The 22,869-nt window shown below is 38.6% G+C and overlaps 1 protein-coding gene across 3 annotated transcripts in view; it reads left to right on the top strand.

Moving 5' to 3' along the window:
- SLC39A8 (solute carrier family 39 member 8) overlaps positions 1 to 22,869 on the top strand; it is an 84,323-nt gene that overhangs the window by 24,627 nt on the left and 36,827 nt on the right. For all 3 annotated transcript variants that reach the window (XM_059376598.1, XM_059376582.1, XM_059376591.1), the window contains exons 3-6: positions 1,560 to 1,722; positions 8,634 to 8,803; positions 9,910 to 10,032; positions 10,692 to 10,859. In XM_059376598.1, the coding sequence (XP_059232581.1) occupies positions 1,560 to 1,722; positions 8,634 to 8,803; positions 9,910 to 10,032; positions 10,692 to 10,859 (624 nt within the window). The remainder of the gene's footprint in view (positions 1 to 1,559; positions 1,723 to 8,633; positions 8,804 to 9,909; positions 10,033 to 10,691; positions 10,860 to 22,869) is intronic.

Below are 22,869 nucleotides of genomic sequence, written 5' to 3'. Positions count from 1 at the left end.
TAAGGCATTTGCAATTCTATTTCGACATCTGCACACATCTTGGTGTATTGGATGTTTTTTTCATCTTAGTAATCAGTAGTAAGTGATCTCTTTTTACGCGCATCTTACATGTTTAGTTTCATTGTTTCTGTTGGGAAGGGAATTGCAGAGCTTCATGGTCAAACAGTTAACACCAACTTTCGCGTTCTCAAATGCCATGCATAGAGTGTCAGTCAGCTCTTGCTGCCATAACAGAATATTATCAACTGGATAGCTTAAATGATGGAAATTAGTGTTCTCACGGTTTTGGATGCAGGAAGTCCAAATCGAGGGCTCAAAAGGGTCAATGTCTTTCTGGTAAAAGGTCTGTCTTTGGATTGCAAATGGCTGACTTCTAACTGTCTGCCATGGTGGAGAGAAAGGTCAGGCAAGCTCTTTGGTGTCTTTTCTAATAAGACCACTAATCTAGTTGGACTAGGACACCACTCGCATTACCTCATCTAACCCTAATTATTTCCCAAAGGCCCCAACTTTAAGTATCATTATATTAAGAGTTAGTGCTTCAATATATGAATTTTGGGGGAGAACGCAGTCCAGTCTGTAGCACAAAGCCAAGTCAGATCTTAGTGGGGTTTAAATATTGGCTGAAGCATGCAAAGAACTTTTCTGAATTGTACTCATTAAAGATAGAATCTCTTCTGTTTGAGTGAATGGATATTTTTCACAGTCTGTAACTCTTAAAATGATTATTAACCACTGTAACACATTTAATTTCTTTTATATTCTCATAATGTAAGTATATGGATGATATGTTGATATGTTGTTCATAGTTAAAATATGCCCAAGAATAAAATGATACCTTTAAAAAGTGATTTTCATAAAATTTTTGGCCTAAAAATTTTATTAATTGTTAATGAATTTCTAAGCAGCCTAGTACTATTTTCAAAACCTTGTATAAGGAGAAAAGCTACCCACTGTCATTGAGAACAATACACATTTTAGCAAGTAACTGTATGTGCTAAAGACATACTTTAAAAAGTATTTTAAGTTGGAATTATTGTTGCTGTCTAGAAGCATGGATGAATTTCTTAATTAAGAAGGTGTAAGGGAGCCAGGTGTTTGTCTACAAGAAATGTTGTAGAGAGTTACTCCAGTAGACTACCCAAAAGATCCAGTCCAAAGACAAAGAGAGAGGAGAGATTGAGAATATAGAATCTTCTTTAAAGCTTTTGATTTGAAAGCTATTGGTCAACTTTTAATGTTTGTAAAGTGCTTGGGAACTTTCAACCCAGTTCTTACCTTTTTGGGAGCCATAGGTAGACTATTGGTCAAGAAGGACCTTTTGTTTTTTGGGTTTTTTCTTTCTTTCTTTTCTTTTTTTCTTTCTTTTTCTTTCTTTTTTTTTTTTGTATTTTTTCTTGTTTCTAGGTTTATAGAAGTAAGGACTGTTTTAAAATTTTAGGGTATAGAGTTAGTGCTGTGGGTCTAAATAAAATATTCTCTGTCTCTTTAAAGTTTGTTTGCTGGCATGCTTTTCCTATGTTAACACATACATGTTTACTTTGTTTATCCTGTTTCAGTGTCTGTCAGCTGAAGAGATCTTTTCCCTTCATGGCTTTTCAAACGCTACTCAGATAAGCAGCTCTAACTTCTCTGTCATCTGTCCAGCAGTCTTACAGCAATTGAACTTTCATCCTTGTGAGGATCGGCCCAAACACAAAACCAAACCAAATATTTCAGAAGGTATGTTGGAAGTTTTTTCTCCTGTTTGTCTGAGAAGTCTATAGGCTGGTCTGAAATTGAATTAACTTCTTTCTTTGCTTTATTGCTTTTAATTAATCTGCGTGAAGGTCCTTGGTAAAATACTTATATTCTGAAAGTATTTAGAGTAAGAATAATTAGAACTCATTTAAACTTCATGAACTGTGCTCTTCTATTTGTGGAGTCAAAATTATACTTGGTACTGCTTAAAAATTTGGTAAAATGCAATATTTGACTTTATTCTATGATTTATTTACCTATTTATTTATTTACTTATTTATATTTAGAGAAAGAGAGAGAGAGTGCATGGGGTGGGGAAGGGACTGGAGGGGAGGGAGAGAGAATCTTAAGCAGGCTCCATGCTCAGCCCAGAGACGATGTGGGGCTTGATCTCACAATGCTGAACCAAAGTCAAGAGTCAGACACTTAACTGACTGAGCCACCCACATGCCCCTCAATTCCTGATTTTAAATAAAACATGCTTTGTAGTGCTCATGTTTAATTGACATGAACTATTTGGCTCATAACTGATCAATTCCCATTACCTGTGCTTATCATATTATTTAAAAGCTTCTCAATTTATCTGTAATTTTCAGTAAAGGGATAGGGAATAGCATGGTTCTAGATTAAATATTAAGGTACTGAGTTATTACTGCTTTAATTTTTGTAAATGAAAGAAAAAGCCAGTGACTATTTTAGGTGCCTCTTACAGTGTTGGGATAGATGTATTTCAAAGGAATAACCTGCTGCAAAGAAATTTTAAAACATAAGAAAACAAGTGTGTGCTTACTATATGGTTGACACACTTAAACATGTAGAAGAAGAATTTTTTTTTTTTAAGAATTCTTTTGCAGGGGCGCCTGGGTAGCTCAGTGGGTTAAAGCCTTTGCCTTTGGCTCAGGTCATGAGCGCACGGTCCTAGAATCGAGCACCGCATTGGGCTCTGTGCTCGGCAGGGAGCCTGCTTCCCTTCCTCTCTCTCTGCCTGCCTCTCTACCTACTTGTGGTTCTCTGTCAAATAAATAAATAAAACCTTAAAAAAAAAAAAAAAGAACTCTTTCGCAAATGAAATAAATCATTTATTTGCCATCTATGTGCAGTTTCTTGGTGTCCTCAAATTGTTAACCTGACCCATATGGGCATTTTAGTTCTCATTTTTCTGTACATTATTCATTCAGTAGGTGTTTATTGAATGACATGCCAAGCACTGTTCTGGGCATTGGGGATTCAGTAGTCAACAAGAAAAATTCCCTGCCCTTTTAGGACTTAGAGTATAATGGAGAAGAAAAATAATAAATGTTTATTAAATAACCAACTAAATAATATAATTTCAGGGTGATAACTGCTAAAATAAAGTAGGCAAGGAATAGAAGGAAATAGCGGGCAAATGTGGTTTTTGACAGGAGGCCTTTCTGATGAGATTGTTTTCGAGCAGAGTCCTGACTGAGGGGAGGGAGAGGACCAAGGCGAGATCTTCTCTGGGAAAAGAACATTCTTGGTCAAGGGAATGGTCAGCATAAGTTTGGGAATGAGCTTTGTGTCTTTAAGGAATAGCTAGAAAGTGTGTGCATCTGGCACATGGTAAGCAGGAGGGAGAATAGAAGGAAATGATTGCTGGGGCCTAGTAGGGTACAGTAAGTTGACTGGACTTCGTTCTGAATGTGGTATGAAGACACTGTAGGGTTCTAAATGGGGGAATCACATGATTTTGTTTGGATTTGTAAGAGATGATTCTACCTGCAGTTTGAAGAATTGATTATAGTAGGGTAAGAGGAGAAACAAGGAAATTAGTCAGGAGGCAATTCCCAGGGGTTGGTGCTCAGATGATGGGACTTCGACTAAGGTAGGTGAGGGAAAGAGAGAAGTGATCGGATCCAGGATGGATTTTGGAAACTGTGCTAGAACGGTTTGCCTCTAACTGAATGTGGAGGTTGGGAAGAATGAATCTAGGTTTGAGCCACTGAAACTGGAGAGATGGTTGTGCTGTTTCACAGGATGGAGAAGACTGGAAGAAGTTTCCTCTGGGGGAAGCAAGGGGTGAGGATCAGGTGTAATTTTTCACACGGTCAGTTTGAGACATTGACATAGACCCACAAAGAGGGATGTTCAGTAGGTAGTGACATGCATGCATTTAGTGCCCAGAGCACGGGTCAAGGCTAGAGATTGGTGGCCTTAGTGATGGCCTGTGAAGCCACTGGTCTGAGTGAGCACATCTGACCTGAGTATAAAGGACTATAAAAGAGAGAAATGGTGGAGAAGAAAAGGGACACCTCAACAAAGGAAGTTCTTAGTCTACTGACTTTTGGATTCCTTTGTGTATATATGAATACTTTGATCTCTCTCTTACAACAATGATGAAAATACTGATAATAGCCAACTTATGTAGTACTCACTACATGGTGGATACTGTTCCAGATACTTGACCTATATTAACTCATTTTACCGTCATACAGCTCTATGGTGTAGGAACTGCTGTCCGCATTTTATGACCAAGGAAACTTAAGTCCAGAGAGTTCCAGGTCGTTTGCTCAAGAATATACAACTTGTACATGATATAGTCTGATTCAAAACCGAAGCTGTCTCAGCTTTAGGATCCACATCCTCTTTTGTAGTTTATTTACAAACATGAAGAACAGAAAGCCCCAGACATACTTTATTAATAGAGTTAGCAATTTTATGACTAACAATGATTTCACAACTAATTGTTTAAGAAAATATTTTTCTAGATTACATACTAAATAGGAATATGTTTGTATCTCTACAAGTTTGTTTAATATGATTTGCATTTTATATTTAAAAGTAAATTCAGAAAATGTTTTACGTATCAATATTTAATAGTGTATAACATATGAAAAGCATAGGTTCTGAAGCCAGCCTACCTGGGCCCAAATCCCAGCTCTATAATTTTCCAGCTATATTGGGCACATGACTATGTCTTTATACCTCTGTTTTCTTATCTGAAACAGTATCTTTATCATAAGGTTACTATAACGATTAATAACTTAATATTTGTAAAATGTGTAGAATATAGTATAGCATGTAGTTAGGCCTTATATACATGTCTGTTAAATAAAATATATCTACCATGTACATAATTATGGACGTAGGAGATGAAGCTTCAGAAAAAGCAAGTCCTCTACTCCGTGCAGCTAAGTGACTGACACTCACAAATGTTTTTAACTTTAATTCCAGGTTTCCTTTAACTTAGGAATCAGGAGGGTAGGATCAGAGAATTAGGAAGCAGGAAGTGAGAGCACTCCATGGTCAACACTTCAAAGTCATAAAATGGAAAATCAATAGTTCTAAGTTACAAGATTAGACAGGCACCAAATATTTGGACAGAGACCCAATAAGGACAGAAATTCCTCTTAGGGTACACATTATCTTAGGAACTGAAATGGGGCTGGAGTGGGTGGGACAGGTTAGGAGAAGAGACAGAAAAATTTCTGGAGAATTAGAGAACCTGGTGAAGTACTCACTATTACTAATCTAAGATGTTTAATTTGACACTACATTGCCTTTATTTGGTGTACGCTTTTGTTTTATTTTAAAATGTGCAGTTGTGTGTGCAGCTGTGTTGAGTAATTTATTCAATATCTCTGTGCCTCAGTTGTCTTCATCTGTCAAATGGAGATAATTATAGTACGTTCCTCCTAGAATCGTTGGGGGTATTAAATGAGTTAAGATATGAAAATATCTGGAATAGTGCCTGGCACAGAGACGGAACACTATGTCTTCCCTCCTCTTTGACATGTGTTCATAGGTTCACTCCATTTCCTGTTCCCTATGTAAGCCTCTTCTTTTCCCACAAATAAATTATTTTTTAAGTAAGGAAAGGCACTGGATTCTTGAGGTAACTGTTCACTTAATATAGAGCCAATCCTGAGTTCCTTCAAAGACAAGAAAAACCAAAGTAAAACTAATTCAGAGGAGTCATGATATAAGGATTTTATAAACATGGTATGTGGTCCAATTACCTTTAACCAAAGAGCCATGGGACGCCTGAGGAGTGAGAGACAGCTGCCTGGAGGAGCTGGGAAAGCTCTAGAGAAGATGTCTTGGAGTCTACTTAGAGAAACCCCATGAGTTTCTCAGGCAAGGAAGATAGAAAGATGTTTTCAGATAAAGAATCACAAGTAAAGATAATTCTGTACTTGGAAAGCATTGTGTTAGCATAAAGGCCATGTTGAGAAGTGTGTAAATAACACTGGAAAAGTGTGGGAGTCTGTTTATGAACAGCAGTCTCAAATAGGGACATGAGATGATCCAAGTTGTGTTTTAGGATAGTGAGTCTGGTTGGTGGCCATGTCCTGTAGGGGGAGAAGACTGTCATAATGTGTCAGAAGAGGGAGTGAGCACTGATGAGGGCCCGAACTCCAGGCATTGGCAAGGAGGACAGAGAAGCTGGATGAGCTATGTCTCGAGCAAAACTGATAGGATTTGGTCGTCAGTCATCTATGAAATTCACTGGTGTGGATGAGATGTTGAAATTGATTGTAACGTCTCTGCTATCTGTGGAGGTTCCAGATTTCTAAGGGGAAGGCAATGTGTTTCATAAGTGTATGCGATTTTGACTCAGTCTGGTACTGAGGAACTTCTTTGTGTTTTAATTTCATTTTCAGCATTACGTATCCTGTCTGAGATTATAAATATTTGTTGAATGAATGAGTGCATGTAGGCTAGTGAAGGGACAGAAGGCTATTGTGTTAAAGGAAAGTATACATCGCTATACCATGGAGGGAGAGGTGGGATTGCGAGTTTTCTCTAAGGGGAGAGTCTGAGGGGAGTAGATAGTATTGTTTGAGGTGATAAGGTAGTAACCGGGAATGAGGTGGACCTTCCTAGTTCTACTGAGATGACTTTGCAGGGCCTGGTCAGGGGTCTGGAACTGATAGGAAAGCATCTGGGGAAGATAAAGTCGTGGTCAGTGCTGTGATGATTGTCATGGAAATAGGAATGTTTACTCTCTGTTCATTTTATTTGGTATGCAGCATAGACAACCTGTATTGCCTTGTGTGCGTGTGTGCCTACACATTTCCCAATTCCCCATGTAGAAGATCTAGGCTCCTCGTTGGCAGGAACCATGGTTATGTCTATCTGTGTGGCTCCATAAGCATTTGCTAAGGTTGTTTATTTGTAGATAGAGTCGCTTGAACTGGAATAATGGTGAGCAACCTTATATTCACGAAGCACAATATAAAATATCTGCAGTTTCGCTGAGTCCCTGGGTTTTTTTTTTTTTTTTTAAACTAGAATATCTCTATGGGAGGAATGAAGCATATTGCTCAGATTTGTCAGCTTTAGAGCCAGACTGCCTGGGTTCAAAATCCAGCTTTCTGTCTGCATGGCTTGGGCATCTCACTGGAGCTCTGTATGCTTTGGTTTCCTCAACTGTATGGGGAAGGAGATAGTAGTCCTTACCTCACAGAGTTTTGTGAGGATCAAATTCATGAATACATGTCAGTTTCCTTCCTTCCTTCCTTCCTTTCTTCCTTCCTTTCTTTCTTTCTTTCTCTCTCTCTCTCTCTCTCTCTCTCTCTCTCCCTTTCAAGATTTTATTTATTTGACAGAGAGCGTGAGAGATAGCACAAGTAGGGGGAGCAGCAGGGAGAGGGAGAGAGAGAAGCCGACTCCCCACTGAGCAGGGAGCCCAATGCGGGGCTCCATCCCAGGACCCCAGCATCGTGACCAGAGCAGAAGGCAGCTGCCTAACCGATGGAGCCACCCAGGTGTCCCTCCATGTCAGTTTCTTAGCATGTATCTGGCAGTGGCAAATACTCGTTAGCATTAGGTATTGCTACGGTACTCCACCGAGAGTCATAAGGAAAGGGACCTAACATTTAAAAATGTTTTCTGGGCATTTTTAAGAAGCGAGAGGGCAGAGGCAGCTTCCTCATCTTTCACGCTGTCCTTCGTGCACAGCGGGTGGGGCGGAGGTAAAGCCATGTTGCGTGGTTCCGGAGCCTGTACTGCTGACCGCAGATGTCCTGGGTATGCTTCGCTTGCACTCCCATTGTGTCCTTAAATCAACACCCACCGCCCCGCCACCCAGGATGATTGGGGAAATGGAAGTCACACACACCACTCACTGTAGAGCTTAGGATAACATTCATGCATTTCATTGGAAGCAATATTATGCACCTATTGGGTACCAGACCTTACGGGACAGAGAGTCAAAAGACTCGCCACCTCCTTCTGTCATCAGAGTCCTCATTGCACAGCCATTTTTGCCCTGATCTGGGAGAGTTGGTCAACACAAGCTACTCCCTGGTTCCCACGTGCTCCCCTCTTGAGTGCTCACCGCGTGGGGTTGAGTCCAAGTCCTGGGGGCCCCAGCTGGAGGGCCGAGGTGCTGCCTTCCCAAGGAAGTGCACTCCACAGGATCCTGCAGACCAGTGATTATGACAAGCGCAGTGTCAGCAACTCTGGTCACCTTGAAGCTAACTTCTACCCACCCATCTCCACCCCTACCCTCCACCCATCACTTTGTACTTTTCCCCTGAAACTCACACCATCTCTGTATTCCTCTGAAAGGCTGAGTTTTAAACGAGGCTTTGAGCTACAGATGAAAGTAGGTGACTTGGAGCCTCTGAGGTTTAGGTGGTTTGTCACCATTCCAGATGTCTTCCACATTTCTTGCAAGCTAGAAAATTCTTTGAGCCTTTGAGTAGTTTAGGGCTGATGACAGTATCAGCAGTATTACTATTAGTATTTATTATTCTGCATTTATGTTCACAGTTCTCTGCATAAATTTTGTGGAGAAGATCTTGTTATTTTAAAGAAGATCTGTTTCAAGCTTTCAAAGAAAAAGTTGTTTCAGGCTTCTTGTACAGTAAGACTTCATTTGGCTTCATTGCTCTGATTAATTTCTGCTCTTTACTTCTGATCTACAGTTTGGGGATATGGATTCCTGTCAGTGACAGTTATTAATCTGGCATCTCTCCTCGGATTGATTTTGACTCCACTGCTAAAGAAATCTTACTTCCCTAAGGTTTTGACCTTTTTCGTGGGTCTGGCTATTGGGACTCTATTTTCAAATGCCATTTTCCAGCTTATTCCAGAGGTAAGGATCTTGGCTGTTTGTTTCTGTGAATAATTGTTCCTTTTAGATGTTTTAGCACTTTGTACATTTTTAAGGCTCCATAATTCTCACAGCATTTTATGGTCTGGTTGATAGTGTTGAAGAAGAGAAAGCTGAATCACAGTGGATGAAAAAGCTTGTCTCAAGCTACAGGGGATATCAGTGTCAGAGATAAAATTAATATTCTAGGAGGCCAGCCACCAGGACGTGCCCAGACGGCTCTGGGATACCTCTGAGGGCCTGAAATTTTATTTTGTCTTGCATTTGGCAAACTTAATTTTTCTACATACTTTTATTATTTACTTATTTTTTGAAGAGCCTGCAATGTCAGATTTACTGATGAGATACCACAAAGTGTCCTCAGACATTGATTGTAGCTTTTATTTAAGTTTGTGTGTCTTGTCTGGTAGGAAAACCTGGACTCTTCATAATTTCAAACTCTAGCTCTTTCCCTGTGTCCTTTAGACAGTAGATTATTTCATTCTCATGGGTCTGTGTGGGTGTGAAAGAAATCTTTTCTTCTTCATTCTTGGGCCCAGCCCTTGAATTCTTTATCTCTTTAGGGCCAACCAGGATCTTCTGAGTTTAAAAGGATCTCTCTTGAGAAAACAGTAATCCAAATGGCTTGTCATATTTGCTTTAAAAATTTGAACCTGGATATAATGGACAAGTATATTATTTTTAGAGAAAATGGATTATCAGTATCTTATTTTTCTTTATTATTCATATCTAATATTATCTATAAAGGTGGGAATCAGTGCTTCTCCTTTACTATGAAAAGCTTTCTCTTCCAAGGTAAATATTGTTGAAGGTAGGAAACTATCTTAGAGTCAGGAAACCAAGATACTCGGGGGGTTTTAGTAATAGAACTTCTTCTGGTTATAAGACTCCTGTATGATCTCTTACAGTTTGGTTACTTAAGTTTCAGAGTTTTTGTTTTGTGATTTTTGTGGTTAAATTCCCCATATTACCTGATCTGAAGATGGGCTTAGAACTTTGATGAAAATTGTATACTGAAAGATGTATTGTTTTCCAGAAATCAGGTTAAATTACTTGTTTTACCTGATTTTTTTTTCCCCCTCTCTCAGGCATTTGGATTCAATCCCAAAAGTGACAACTATGTTGAGAAGGCAGTTGCTGTGTTTGGTGGATTTTACTTGCTTTTCTTTTTTGAAAGAGTGCTTAAGATGTTATTAAAGACATATGGTCAGGTAAATAGACTTTATTGAAAATGTTTTTTTGACCTCTTAAAGCTACTTTATATAGCTTTATAGGCAAATAAGGTAAGAATTTTATTTTATTTTATTTTTTTGAGGAAGAGAGAGAGAAAGCATGAGCAGAGTGAGAGGCAGAAAGATAGATAGAGAGAGAATGCCCAGCGCAGAGCCTGCCACAGGGCTCCCGCCATCTCACAATTCTGAGATCTTAGCTTGACCTGAAATCAAGAGTCAGTTGCTTAACTGATGGAGCCACCCTGGTGCCTCAGGACTTTTATTCTTATAATTACGTGAACAGCTCAGTTATTAGACTTGTGAATGTGAGGAGAAAGAAAAGAGTCAATATATTCATAAATATAAGAGAAACGATTCACAATGTAGAATTTGGAATAAGTACCAATAATTTAATGTCAAGAAAAATGTGCACAATCTGTATTTATTTGTGTTCATCAGAATAAGAAGGCATACATAGCCTAACATGAGAAAGCACAACATAATAAATGAAGATATATTTGTAAGTCTAAAAAGATTATATATTGAATAGATGTGTGAATTTTCTCTTACAAATAAAAAGCTCTAAACTCTCTACTTTGTGTGAGCCATCATTTTTTATTCTTATAACCTCCTCTTGCTTTTTAAATTTTTTTATGTAGAATGATCACACTCACTTTAGAAATGATGACTTTGGTCCTTCTCATGAGAAAACTCATCAACCTAAAACATTACCTGCCATCAATGGTGTGACGTGTTATGCAAATCCAGCTGTCACAGAACCTAATGGACATATCCATTTTGATAACGTCAGCGTGGTATCTCTACAGGTATGGTGATTCCATTTTTTTCTTTGCTATATTGCATCCTTTATAAAATCTGAAGACTTCTGTGAATGTAGCCAAATCAGTATTTTACACACTTAAATGTGTCTGACTTATTTTTGTGTATGAGGGATCTGTGGAATGTTAGTCTGTATTCTTTTTCTAATTTTCCTCCATATATTTACCCTGAACAAGTGAGTTAAGTAAGAAATGGAGGGTTACTGGATCTCAGACTTTATTATTCTCTAAGATTATTTAAGTATATGTATGAGTTACTTAGACTTATACAGTGATATGTAGCAAACTTAATCAGAGCATTTCTCTTATTTTGCAATTCTTTCAAGATCCCAAACCAAAGAATCCCTTTGAGTAATTTTGAAACTGCAAGAAAAGAAAAAGATTTATAAGCTATTAAAATTGTGTTCATTAATTAATTGATTTAGAATTTGTAAAGTAAAGCTAGTACACAACTTCTAAGTAATGTTAATAGGTATCATTTCTTTCTTTTTTTCTTTCTTTTTTTAAAAGATTTTATTTGTTTATTTGACAGAGATCACAAGTAGGCAGAGAGGCAGGTAGAGAGAGAGGAAGGGAAGCAGGCTCCCCGCTGAGCAGAGAGCCCGATGTGGGGCTTGATCCCAGGACCCTGGGATCATGACCCAAGCCGAAGGCAGAGACTTTAACCCACTGAGCTACCCAGGTGCCCCAGTAGGTATCATTTCTTGAGTGAATATTATATGCCAGGTACTATGCTAGGCACTTGTTTTATTTCTTTTACTTTTACTTTCAATATTTTAAAAAAAGGTTTTATTTATTTATTTGACATAGAGAGCATGTACAAGTAGGGGGAGAGCAGCAGAGGGAGAAGCAGCTCCCCATTGAGCAAGGAGCCTCGACTCGGGGCTTGATCCCCAGTCCTTGGGATCATGACTTGAGCCCAAGGCAGACGCTTAACCTACTGAGGCACCCGGGTGCCCCTCTTGTTTTTTATAACAATTATTCAAAATAGTTTATTTTCTACATATTAGAGCTATTTTGGTTTCAAATGCTGGATATCAAACCCAAATTATGTATGCAGAAAGGAGACTTTATTGGAAAGATAGTAGGCTGTCTAATGGAACAGCCAGGCTTTAGGAAGAGCAAGAACTTAGAAGCCATTAGAACCATTAGAACTCCTTGTCTTCCTCTTCCCTATAGCTTATAGTAATTTCTTCTTTCTCTGTGCACTGGCTCCTTCCATATGTGGGAAATAGCCACTTGCAACCCCTGAGGTTTATGTCTTGCAGTTTCAGTCACTAGAAGGAAACTGACCAGACTCTTTCAGTCCTAAGTCCAAAATTCCTGGCAAGTGTCTCCTTGGTCAGGCTTGAATTAGATGTGCACTTCTAGACTAATCTAGAGGGTTGGACCCTTGTACGGGTGCAGGGCATATGGATGGAGTAGAGGAGCAGATATTGAAAAGGGTGTTAGGTGACAGTATCATTGGTGCTCACAACAGTTCTCATTTGACAGACCAGGGAAATGGAAGTTCAGATGTTGAAAAAGTTCCGGAGGGTCACTAAGTTGGTAAATAGTAGAGCCATAAGATACAAAGTTAAACACAACATAAAAAAGAAATAGTGAAAACAAAATCAAGGAAAGCCAGCTAAGAAAAAATAAAAAGTAGAAAAAAAGGTATCCGGAACAGGTTATTATGGCAAATGACCTGAGTTTCCTTCTGGAAAGAAAACATCAGTCATATATTTTGCCCCACCTGATTAAGGAAAATCTCAAGTGTGGTTGAAGAGGCATTTTTGTATTAGCACTGAGCTAAGAAAGAAATTATTTCTTGCAATATAATGAATGGTACTTTCAGCCAAGATTTTGCAAAGAATGTGAAAATGTTCAAATAGATAATTTTTTGCAATAATTATAGATAACATTTATTAATTCTCAGGGACTCTGCCTGGAATTTTAAATGAATGATCTGCTTGGACCCTCATCATAGCCTAGGAGATAAGTACTGTCATAATTCGGAGACTGTAGCTTAAAGAGGTTAAATAACAAACCCAGGGACAGGTAGCTCCTACATGGCAAAGCTTGGATCAGGACCAAAGTCATCTGATACTGAAGCCTACATGCTTGCATACCTTGCCTGATTATCTTCTTTAGGTCATTGCTCTACTGGAATCAAGATGATGACATTAACTCTTAACCTAATAACTATGAATTTTTTGTAAGGAAAGGAGATAATTTGGCCCAAGACTTTTGCTTTCTGAAGACAAATTGAACTGTTAAAAAGTTTGATTTTAGTTTTAAAGTTTTTGGACTCCTCCTAATTTATAATTTACTATTGCCAGAAGACATGTTTGTAGTAAATATAAACACCATGACAAGAATGGGATCCTACACATGATCCTGTTTCATGTAATTTAGAAATATCAGTTGAAAAGTTATTCTTACTCTACTTCTGGAAGTAAAGCTAGTACACAGGCTTTATTCATTTACCCAATAACCATTTATTGAGGACCTGCTCACTGTCCTAGGCACTGGGGAGTCAGAAGCACATGAATTCTTGTAAAATTAAAGTTTATTTAATGGACAATATAGAAAAGAGTAAAACTAGAAAATACCACATAACAAGATGTACTTTGATTTAAATAAAATAAGGTGATAGAGGGGGTCCCTGGGTGGCTTGTCAGTTAAGTGTCTGCCTTTGGCTTGGGTCACGGTCCCGGGGTCTTGGGATTGAGCCCCATATTGGGCTCCCTGCTCAATGGGGTGTCTGCTTCTCTTTCTGTCCTCTGCCTCTCCTTCTACTCAGGCTCACACTCTCTCTGTCTTTCTCTCTCTCTGAAAATAAATAAATGGACTCTTTAAAGAAAATGGTGATGTGGGAGTGGTATGTGGGAACTTCCTTGATCAAGAAAGATCCCTACAGAGATCAGCAGAGAATTAGATAATGAGAAAGAAGAGCCAGCCATGCAGCTATCTCAGAAAAGAACGTTCTAAAATCTTCGAGACTAACCAAATGGGCTATATACATACAAGGGCGCTAGAAGCTAAATAAATGGCTTTGGATTTCCTGACATCGACGCTGGAGATGAATGGCACAATTCTGTCAATATTGAATAGAAATGACTGTGGAGGGTGATAGGGTGGCTCAGTCAGTTAAGCATATGACTCTTGATTTCTGCTCAGGTCATGATCCTTAGGGTCCTGAGATGGATCCCCGTGTTAGGCTCCGTGCTCAGCGTGGAGTCTGCTTAAGATTCTCCCTTTCCCTTTGTCCGTCCCCACCCTGTTTGTGGTCTCTGTCCCTCTAAATAAATCAGTCAATAAATCTTAAAAAAAAAAAAAAGAATCAACTGTGAAATTATAAACAGTAATAGGCTATAGATCTAGTGAGAGAGTGTAATGAAGCTAGGATTCTGGAAATACACTTCTAGGAATGGGAAGTCCAGCTGAAGGCAGAGAAGATGTGTTCCAGGATGACAACCATGCACCAGGCCTTGAAATGAACCGTACTAATAGCCCTGACACTAATTTCTTATGGAGTCTACTTTCTGGCTCTTTTGGTTGAAGGCATAGTATTAAGTGGAGAGAGACTTAAACTGAGTAATGTATCATTATTTTTGGTTTGCTCTTTGTATTCAATTAAAAAAAATTGAAAGAAGTAGAATTTAAGAAATGCCGTAAAGTTTTAGATATTGCTTTAATAGACAGTAGATAGTGTAATATAAATGATAGTGATTTCAATAATAAAATTAAAATACTCTCTAATATTTTATATAATAAAAATGATTAACCTGGATGCTCCATTGTGAGAATTGAACAGGATATAGAAGATTCATGGTTCATGTCTAAGTTCAAGTATTGCCTTAAGAATTTTGTTGATGATTCTTGTTGCTCCTACTTCAAAACAGTCAAGTTTTTTCAAATTGAAAATAATAGAAACTAAGAGCAAGTTAAGAAAAGTAGTCTAATTTGACATTCTATTAATAGAATGCATATTATCTGACAGTCTAGATGATAATAGTTTATTTTTGATTTTGCTGGACTATATGAAGAACAAAAGAATTACAGAATAATTAAAATCCGAGATTTAGAGATATCTTTACTGGTATTCACTCCAAACAATTCTGGTCCATCATTGAATATTCAGATATGCAATAATACTTAACTTTAGTTGCCTTTGATATTTTGTTTGTGTTCAGTCATATAAAAACCATAGCTTTACACATTTAAAAAAAGTGTATTGCCATGGAAGGGTATCTATGACCTTTTAAGAGGATAGGAGAGATTTTATTCAACAGTTCTTTAGTTTGATTATAACTTTTACATACTTAGACAAATTAGTGAGACTTCCTTAATAGCCTTGTTCCAGACCCTGTAGATGCACAATCCATGGGACCACAGGAGTGTGTGTGTGGGGAGAGGGGGGGAGGTGTGCACGCGCGCACGTGTGTGTGCATGCACGCATGTGCACAGGCTCACAGGTGCCTGTATGCCGGAGCATGCATATTTCCAGGACAACCTGGGAGTCACAGGGGAATAAAAGAAAGCTGTTACGAGGGAAGAAGGGGAGCACAGTTACTCAGTTACTGCTACGAGGTAGTGTTTCACAGCTCAGCTTGTGACACTTGCTTTGTTCTCCCTCTCTGACGATTGTACAACCCTGTAGAGGAGTCATTTCAGTATCTATGCAAGCAAATGGGTCTTGTCCGCGTGAATCTACAGCTTTAGAAGGACTGGATTTTTATTAGGTGTTGATTGCTTAGGCAGGGGTGGTACTCCAGAGAGTGGTAGTTTTCTAGGTCACTAGGGGGACCATCTGGCTTATTTCTCCTGTAGTCTGTAATCAGTCTTTCTCTAAAGGAAACCTTTTGTGCTTTTCTTTAGGAATAAGTGTCAGTAAATATAAAGTGATAGGCATCACTTTTTTTCCTAACAGAAGAAACATTAATATCAGCTATTTTTAGAAGTTAACTGTTGTACCTTTTATCTTTAAAACCGAGGTGCAGGGAAGTGGAATTCAGCTGTAAAATGTGGCGATGTTAGGGACACTTCTTTGTCAACAACTGACATGAAATGATACTCTCCAAATACGGAGAGAATATTTTTGAGTTGCTTGGATCTCCATCAGAATCTAATAGCTGTTAAATACATATAATTCATTCCTCAAACATTTATTGAGCACCTGATATGTTCTTGGCACTCTTTTAAGTACAGGTACATATCAGTGGGATAGAACAGACATATTTTGTGTGCTTTCATAACAAGTGAAATATTACACTGAATGTGGAAAGCATTCTTTTTAAAATATGAGATAGAAAAAAAAAAAGAACTAATCAGGAAGCCCATATGTGAAGGGCTTGTCCATTGGTCTTTTCTCTCAGGTGGTTGGTTTTTCTCTGTTCTTACCTGGAGGTGGCAAGGGTGGTGAGCCTTCCTGGCTGCCTGTGTTGGAAGTGGGGCGGGAGCAGAAAGGAATGGGGCACTGTGCAGTTTTGACTTAATACCCCGCCTTCAGCTCCGCATCTCACTGCAGACTTCAGTTTGCCTTGTGTCCTTGAAGTAAAATTCTCTCTGGTTCAGTAGTCTCAAAGGGTGAATCTCCGAGAGTCATGTGGGGTGTTTGCCTTGCTGCATTGTCTCAGGAGCAAAGAGCTGGGGTTCTGATTGCTCCTTAATAAACTTACAATGAATTCTCTTATTTTTAGTTTCATGCTTCACCTGTTCGAGGTACTTGGTGCCTTCATTTCCTAAACTTCTCTGAAGTTCTGGGCCCCACATCACTTTGTTTCTTGTTGACTTTTTTTCTCATAGGAAGTCAGTTCGACTACATCCTCCACTTTTCATTTTCTAAAATAAGTATCTCCATGTTGTCATACAATCTCCCATTCTTTTTGTCCTGTAACATGATGACTCCTTTATTTATTTATTTTAAGGAGTTTTAGGAGGGGCTACAGATAAATATACATGTCCAGTCTGCTGTATTTCTTTCCTTTTTTTTTTTTTTTTGGCCTTACTTATCTATCTATTTACTTATTTTTTCAGTGTTCCAGGATTCATTGTTTATGCACCACACCCCAGTGCTCCATGCAATACGTGCCCTCCTTAATACCCACCACCAGGTTCATTCATCCCCCCAAGCCCCCTCCCCTCCAAAACCCTCAGTTTGTTTCTCAGAGTCCACAATCTCTCATGGTTTGTCTACCCCTCTGATTTCCCCCAGCTCACTTCTCCTCTCCATCTCCCAGTGTCCTTCGTGTTATTCCTTATGCTCCACAAGTAAGTGAAACCATATTGTAGTTGACTTATTTCACTCAGCATAATCTCCTCCAGTCCTGTCCAGTTGATACAGCTCTGCTGTATTTCACCAAAAAGCTATTTGCTGTTTAAAATCATAGTAGTTCATAAAATAGAAATCGGTTACTTTCCTGTACGTGGTTATATTAGCCATTAGTTAAAACTGAAAACTACATAAGTAATAAAATGATATAAGAGATAATTTTCATTGATTTTGATCGACTGCTGTTTATGAAAAAGCTGGTTTAGTGACGGGCACGTGATGCCCCTAGACTGTGGTGAAGGAGAATTCTGGGTAGGGCTGGGCTGTCAGTGGAATTTGCTCTGGATCCGGCTCAACACTTCTTGCCCCATGCACCATTTTACCTGGCTCTAGTCTTTGTGTTGGAAACGTCCCAAAAGCTGATACCTGAATCCTCTCTGAATTTAGCCCACACTTCACCAGTATTAACTCTACTTTTACGCATCTCTAGTGAATCTTTTGAAATTTTCAAGAATCTCTCTTCTAAAATCTTTTCATTAGTCTGCAAAATTCCCACTCTTACCTTTGCTTCCTTTAGTGAGATGGAGGTCTTTCTTTGGAATCTGTGACCTTTGCTATCTCACCTCCTCGTTTAAGTCCTGAAAACTGCTCTGTTTCCTCTTCTGCTCTCCACCTCTTCATTGTATCAGGACTTGTATTCTTTATCTTTTCTTAAGGCCAGTTCCTCCAAATGTGTTCATCTTTCCCACAGCTTCTTCCTGTTTCCATTGACCTTTCCTGAATTTCTCCTTCTCTCCATGTCCACAAACATGCTTGAGGACCTAACATACCCTAACATATTCTTCTTTTCCTGACTCTGCTTCTCCCCAAGATTTCTCAACCTTACTCCTTCCCTACACTCTGCAGCTTCTTGAAAGACTAGTTAATACTGAAGACTCTGTGTCAGACATTTTCTTCAGTGCTTCACATACAGTAACTCATTTACTCCTTACAGTAACAGCCTTGTGACATAAGTATGGTAATTATCTCCATGTTAACGATGTGGAAAGTGATGTACAGGGAAGTTAAGTAACTTGACCAAGGTCACACACATACCAAGTTAGGGTTTAAACCCAGACATCCTGATCCATGGACCCATCTGGTTAACCCTTACTCTGTGCTACTCTATTATTTCCGTCTGTGAGCTAGTCTTCATGTGCACCTTCCTCTTTTTCATCATTTCCTCAGGTATTTAATCATGTATAAAAAAAATCAGTACTCTTTATCTAAAATTTCCCTTTGGGGTGATTTTTCTAGATAGTACACAACTTTCTTTTTCTTTTTCTTTTTTTTTAAAGATTTTATTTATTGGAAATAGAGAGAGAGACAGCGAGAGAAGGCACATAAGCAGTGGGAGTGGGAGAGGGAGAAGCAGGCCTCTTAGTGAGCAGGAAGTCTGACGCCAGGCTTGATCCCAGGATTCTGGGATCATGACCTGAGCCGAAGGCAGATGCTTAACTACTGAGCCACCCAGGCAGCCCCAACAGTGCGCTATATTCTTAACACTCATTCTCATTTTTTTTGAGATGTTCCTGTAGTTTAGTACATATTTGAGTACTTATTGTTGACTGAAAGCTAGGAATATAAAGGCAAATTTTTCCCTGGAAGCCATTCCCTCTGTTTTGGAATTGCTCATTAGGTAGTGTCTGTGATGCTGTACTAACCTTCTCCTGCCATTTTAGCTACTACTTTTCTGGTGCTTTCTCTGTATCTCCTTTTCCTTGCAGGGCAGCTAAATGTGGAGGAGGAAGCAAGGGTTTTGCAGTTACATGGGCCAGTGTTCACATCTCAGCAGTAAAATGTTCATTGTTATGATACAGGGAAAATCAGTTCACGTCTCTGGCCTTTGTTTGCTCTTCTGTTAAATGATGAGCAGAAATATTTATGATAATACATTTTTATGCAAATGGAATAATTTGTTACAGGTTAACTGTGTACCAGTGTCTGGTGCGCTATATGCATGTGATAAGTACATTATTTCTCTTCTCCTGTTTGTCATTTTTTTGGTTTGTTTTTATTTTGTTTTGTTTTGCTTTGTTAATTCCTTTTTTATTAACTTACAATGTATTATTTGCCCCAGGGGTACAGGTCTGTGAATTGCCAGGCTTGCATCCTTCATAGCACTCACCATAGTACATACCCTCCCCAATGTCCATAACCCAACCATCCTCTCCATACCGATCCCCCCCCGAGCAACCCTCAGTTTGTTTTGTGAGATTAAGAGTCTCTTATGGTTTGCTCCCTCCAGATCCCATCTTGTTTCATTTTTTTCCTTCCCTACCTCCCAGACCCCCCACTCAGCTTATCAAATTCCTCATATCAGGGAGGTCACATGATAATTGTCTTTCTCTGATTGACTTATATCGCTCAGTGTAATACCCTCTAGTTCTCTCCATGTCGTTGCAAATGTCAAGATTTCATTTCTTTTGATGGATGTATAATATTCCATTTGTGTGTGTGTGTGTGTGTGTGTGTATACACTATATATAATAAAGAATATTATATACACTATATATGTAATAAAGAAGACTACACACACACACACACACACACACACACACACACACACACCCCACATCTTCTTTATCCATGCATCTGTTGATGGACATCTAGGTTCTTTCCATAGTTTGGCGATTGTGGACATTGCTACTGTAAACATTTGGATGCACGTGCCCCTTCGGATCACTGCATTTGTATCTTTAGGGTAAGTACCCAGTAGTGCAATTGCTGGGTCATAGGGTAGTTCTATTTTCAACTTTTTGAGGAACCTCCATGCTGTTTTCCAGAGTGGTTGCACCAGCTTGCATTACTGCCAACAGTGTAGGAGGGTTCACCTATCTCCACATCCTTGCCAGCATCTGTCGTTTCCTGACTTGTTAATTTGAGTCATTTTGACTGGTGTGAAGTGATACATCATTGTGGTTTTGATTTGTATTTCCCTGATGCCAAGTGATGTGGAGCACATTTTCATGTGTCTGTTGGCCATCTGGATGTCTTCTTTGCAGAAATGTCTGTTCATATCTTCTGTTCATTTCTTGATTGGATTATTTGTTCTTTGGATGTTGAGTTTCATAAGTTCTTTATAGATTTTGGATACTAGCCCTTTATCTGATATGTCATTTGCACGTATCTTCTCCCATTCTCTAAGTTGTCTTTTGGTTTTGTCAACTGTTTCCTTTGCTGTGCAAAAGCTTTTGATCTTGATGAAATCCCAATAGTTCATTTTTGCCCTTGCTTCCCTTTGCCTTTGGTGATGTTTCTAGGAAGAAGTTGCTGCAGCTGAGGTAGAAGAGGTTGCTGCCTGTGTTCTCCTTAAGGATATGGACGAATTCCTTTCTCACATTGAGGTCCTTCATCCATTTTGAGTCTGTTTTCATGTGTGGTGTAAGGAAATGGTCCAGTTTCATTTTTCTGCATGTGGCTGTTCAGTTTTCCCAGCACCATTTGTTGAAGAGGCTGTCTTCTTTCCATTGGACATTCTTTTCTGCTTTGTCAAAGATTAGTTGACCATAGAGTTGAGGGTCTATTTTTGGGCTCTCTATTCTGTTCCATTGATCTATGTGTCTGTTTTTGCATCAGTACCATGCTGTCTTGATGATGGCAGCTTTGTAATAGAGCTTGAAGTCTGAAATTGTGATGCCACCAACTTTGACTTACTTTCTCAACATTCCTCTGGCTATTTGAGGTCTTTTCTGGTTCCATATAAATTTAAGGATTATTTGTTCCATTTCTTTGGAAAAAAAAAAAAGGATGGTATTTTGATAGGGATTGCATTAAACATGTAGATGGCTTTAGGGTAGCATAGACATTTTCCACAATATTTGTTCTTCCAATCCATGAGCATGGAACATTTTTCCATTTCTTTGTGTCTTCCTCCATTTCTTTCATGAGTACTTTATAATTTTCTGAGTACAGATTCTTTGCGTCTGTGGTTAGGTTTATTCCTAGGTATCTTATGGTTTGAGGTGCAATTGTAAATGGGATCAACTCTTTAATTTCTCTTTCTTCGGTCTTGTTGTTGGTGTATAGAAATGAAACTGATTTCTGTGCATTGATTTTATATCCTGACACTTTACTGAATTTTTGTACAAGTTCTAGCAGATTTGGAGTGGAGTCTTTTGGGTTTTCCACAAAGTATCATATCATGTGTAACAAGTGATAGTTTGACTTATTCTTTGCTGATTTGGACACCTTGAATTTCTTTCTGTTGTCTCATTGCTGAGGCTAGGACTTCTAGTACTGTGTTGAATAGCAGTGGTGATAATGGACATCCCTGCTGTGTTCCTGACCTTAGCAGAAAAGCTCTCAGTTTTTCTCCATTGAGAAAGTTATTTGGTGTGGGTTTTTCATAGATGGCTTTGATGATATTGAGGTATGTACTATCCCTACACTCTATCCCTACACTTTGAAGAATTTTGATCAAGAAAGGATGCTGTACTTTGTCAAATGCTTTTTCAGCATCTATTGAGAGAATCCTATGGTTCTTGTTCTTTCTTTTATTAATATATTGCATCACATTAATTGATTTGCGGATGTTGAATCAACCTAGCAGCCCTGGAATAAATCCCACTTGGTCATGGTGAATAATCCTTTTAATGTACTGTTGGATCCTATTGGCTAGTATTTTGGTGAGAATTTTCACATCTGTGTTCATCAAGGATATTGGAAATTCCAATAAATAATAAATAATAATTAATAAATTAATAATAAATAATTCTCTTTTTTGAGGGGGTGTTTGTTTGGTTTTGGGATCAAGGTAATGCTGGCTTCATAAAATAAGTTTGGAAGTTTTCCCTCCATTTCTATTTTTTTGGAATAGTTTCAGGAGAATAGGTATAAATTCTTCTTTAAATGTTTGGTAGAATTACCATAGGAAGCCGTCTGGCCCTGGGCTCTTGTTTGTTTGGAGATATTTATTTATTTATTTATTTATTTATTATTTTCAGCATAACAGTATTCATTATTTTTGCACCACACCCAGTGCTCCATGCAATCCATGCCCTCTATAATACCCACCACCTGGTACCCCGACCTCCCACCCCCCGCCCCTTCAAAACCCTCGGATTGTTTTTCAGAGAGATTGTTTAGTCTCTCATGGTTCACCTCCCCTTCCAATTTTTGATGACTGTTTCAGTCTCCTTACTGGCTATGGGTCTGTTCAGGTTTTCTGTTTCTTCCTGGTTCAGTTGTGGTAATTTATATGTCTCTAGGAATGCATCCATTTCTTCCAGATTGTCAAATTTGCTGGCGTATAGCTGTTCATAATATGTTCTTATAATTGTATTTCTTTGGTGTTGGTTGTGATCTCTTCTCTTTCATTCATGATTTTGTTAATTTGGTCCTTTCTCTTTTCTTTTTGATAAGTCTGGCCAGGGGGTTACCAATCTTATTAATTCTTTCAAAGAACCAGCTCCTAGTTTCTTTGATTTTTTCCTGTTTTGTTTTTTTTTTTGTTTGTTTGTTTGTTTCTATTTCTCTGACTTCTGCTGTGTTTGTTTCTTTTTCTCTAACTTCTCTTCTCCTGCTGGGTTTAGGATTTCTTTGTTGTTCTTTCTCTAGCTTGTTTAGGTGTAGGGTTAGGCTGTATACTTGAGACCTTTCTTGTTTCTTGAGAAAGGCTTGTATTGCTATGCATTTTCCTCTCAGGATTGCCTTTGCTGTGTCACACAGATTTTGAACCGTTGTGTTTTCATTATCATTTGT

This window comes from Mustela nigripes, chromosome 1 (assembly GCF_022355385.1).
Source record: "Mustela nigripes isolate SB6536 chromosome 1, MUSNIG.SB6536, whole genome shotgun sequence".
NCBI classification, from domain to species: Eukaryota; Metazoa; Chordata; class Mammalia; order Carnivora; family Mustelidae; genus Mustela; species Mustela nigripes.
The sequence above is the reverse complement of the archived record's forward strand: the minus strand, read 5'-3'. Positions and strand labels throughout refer to the sequence as shown.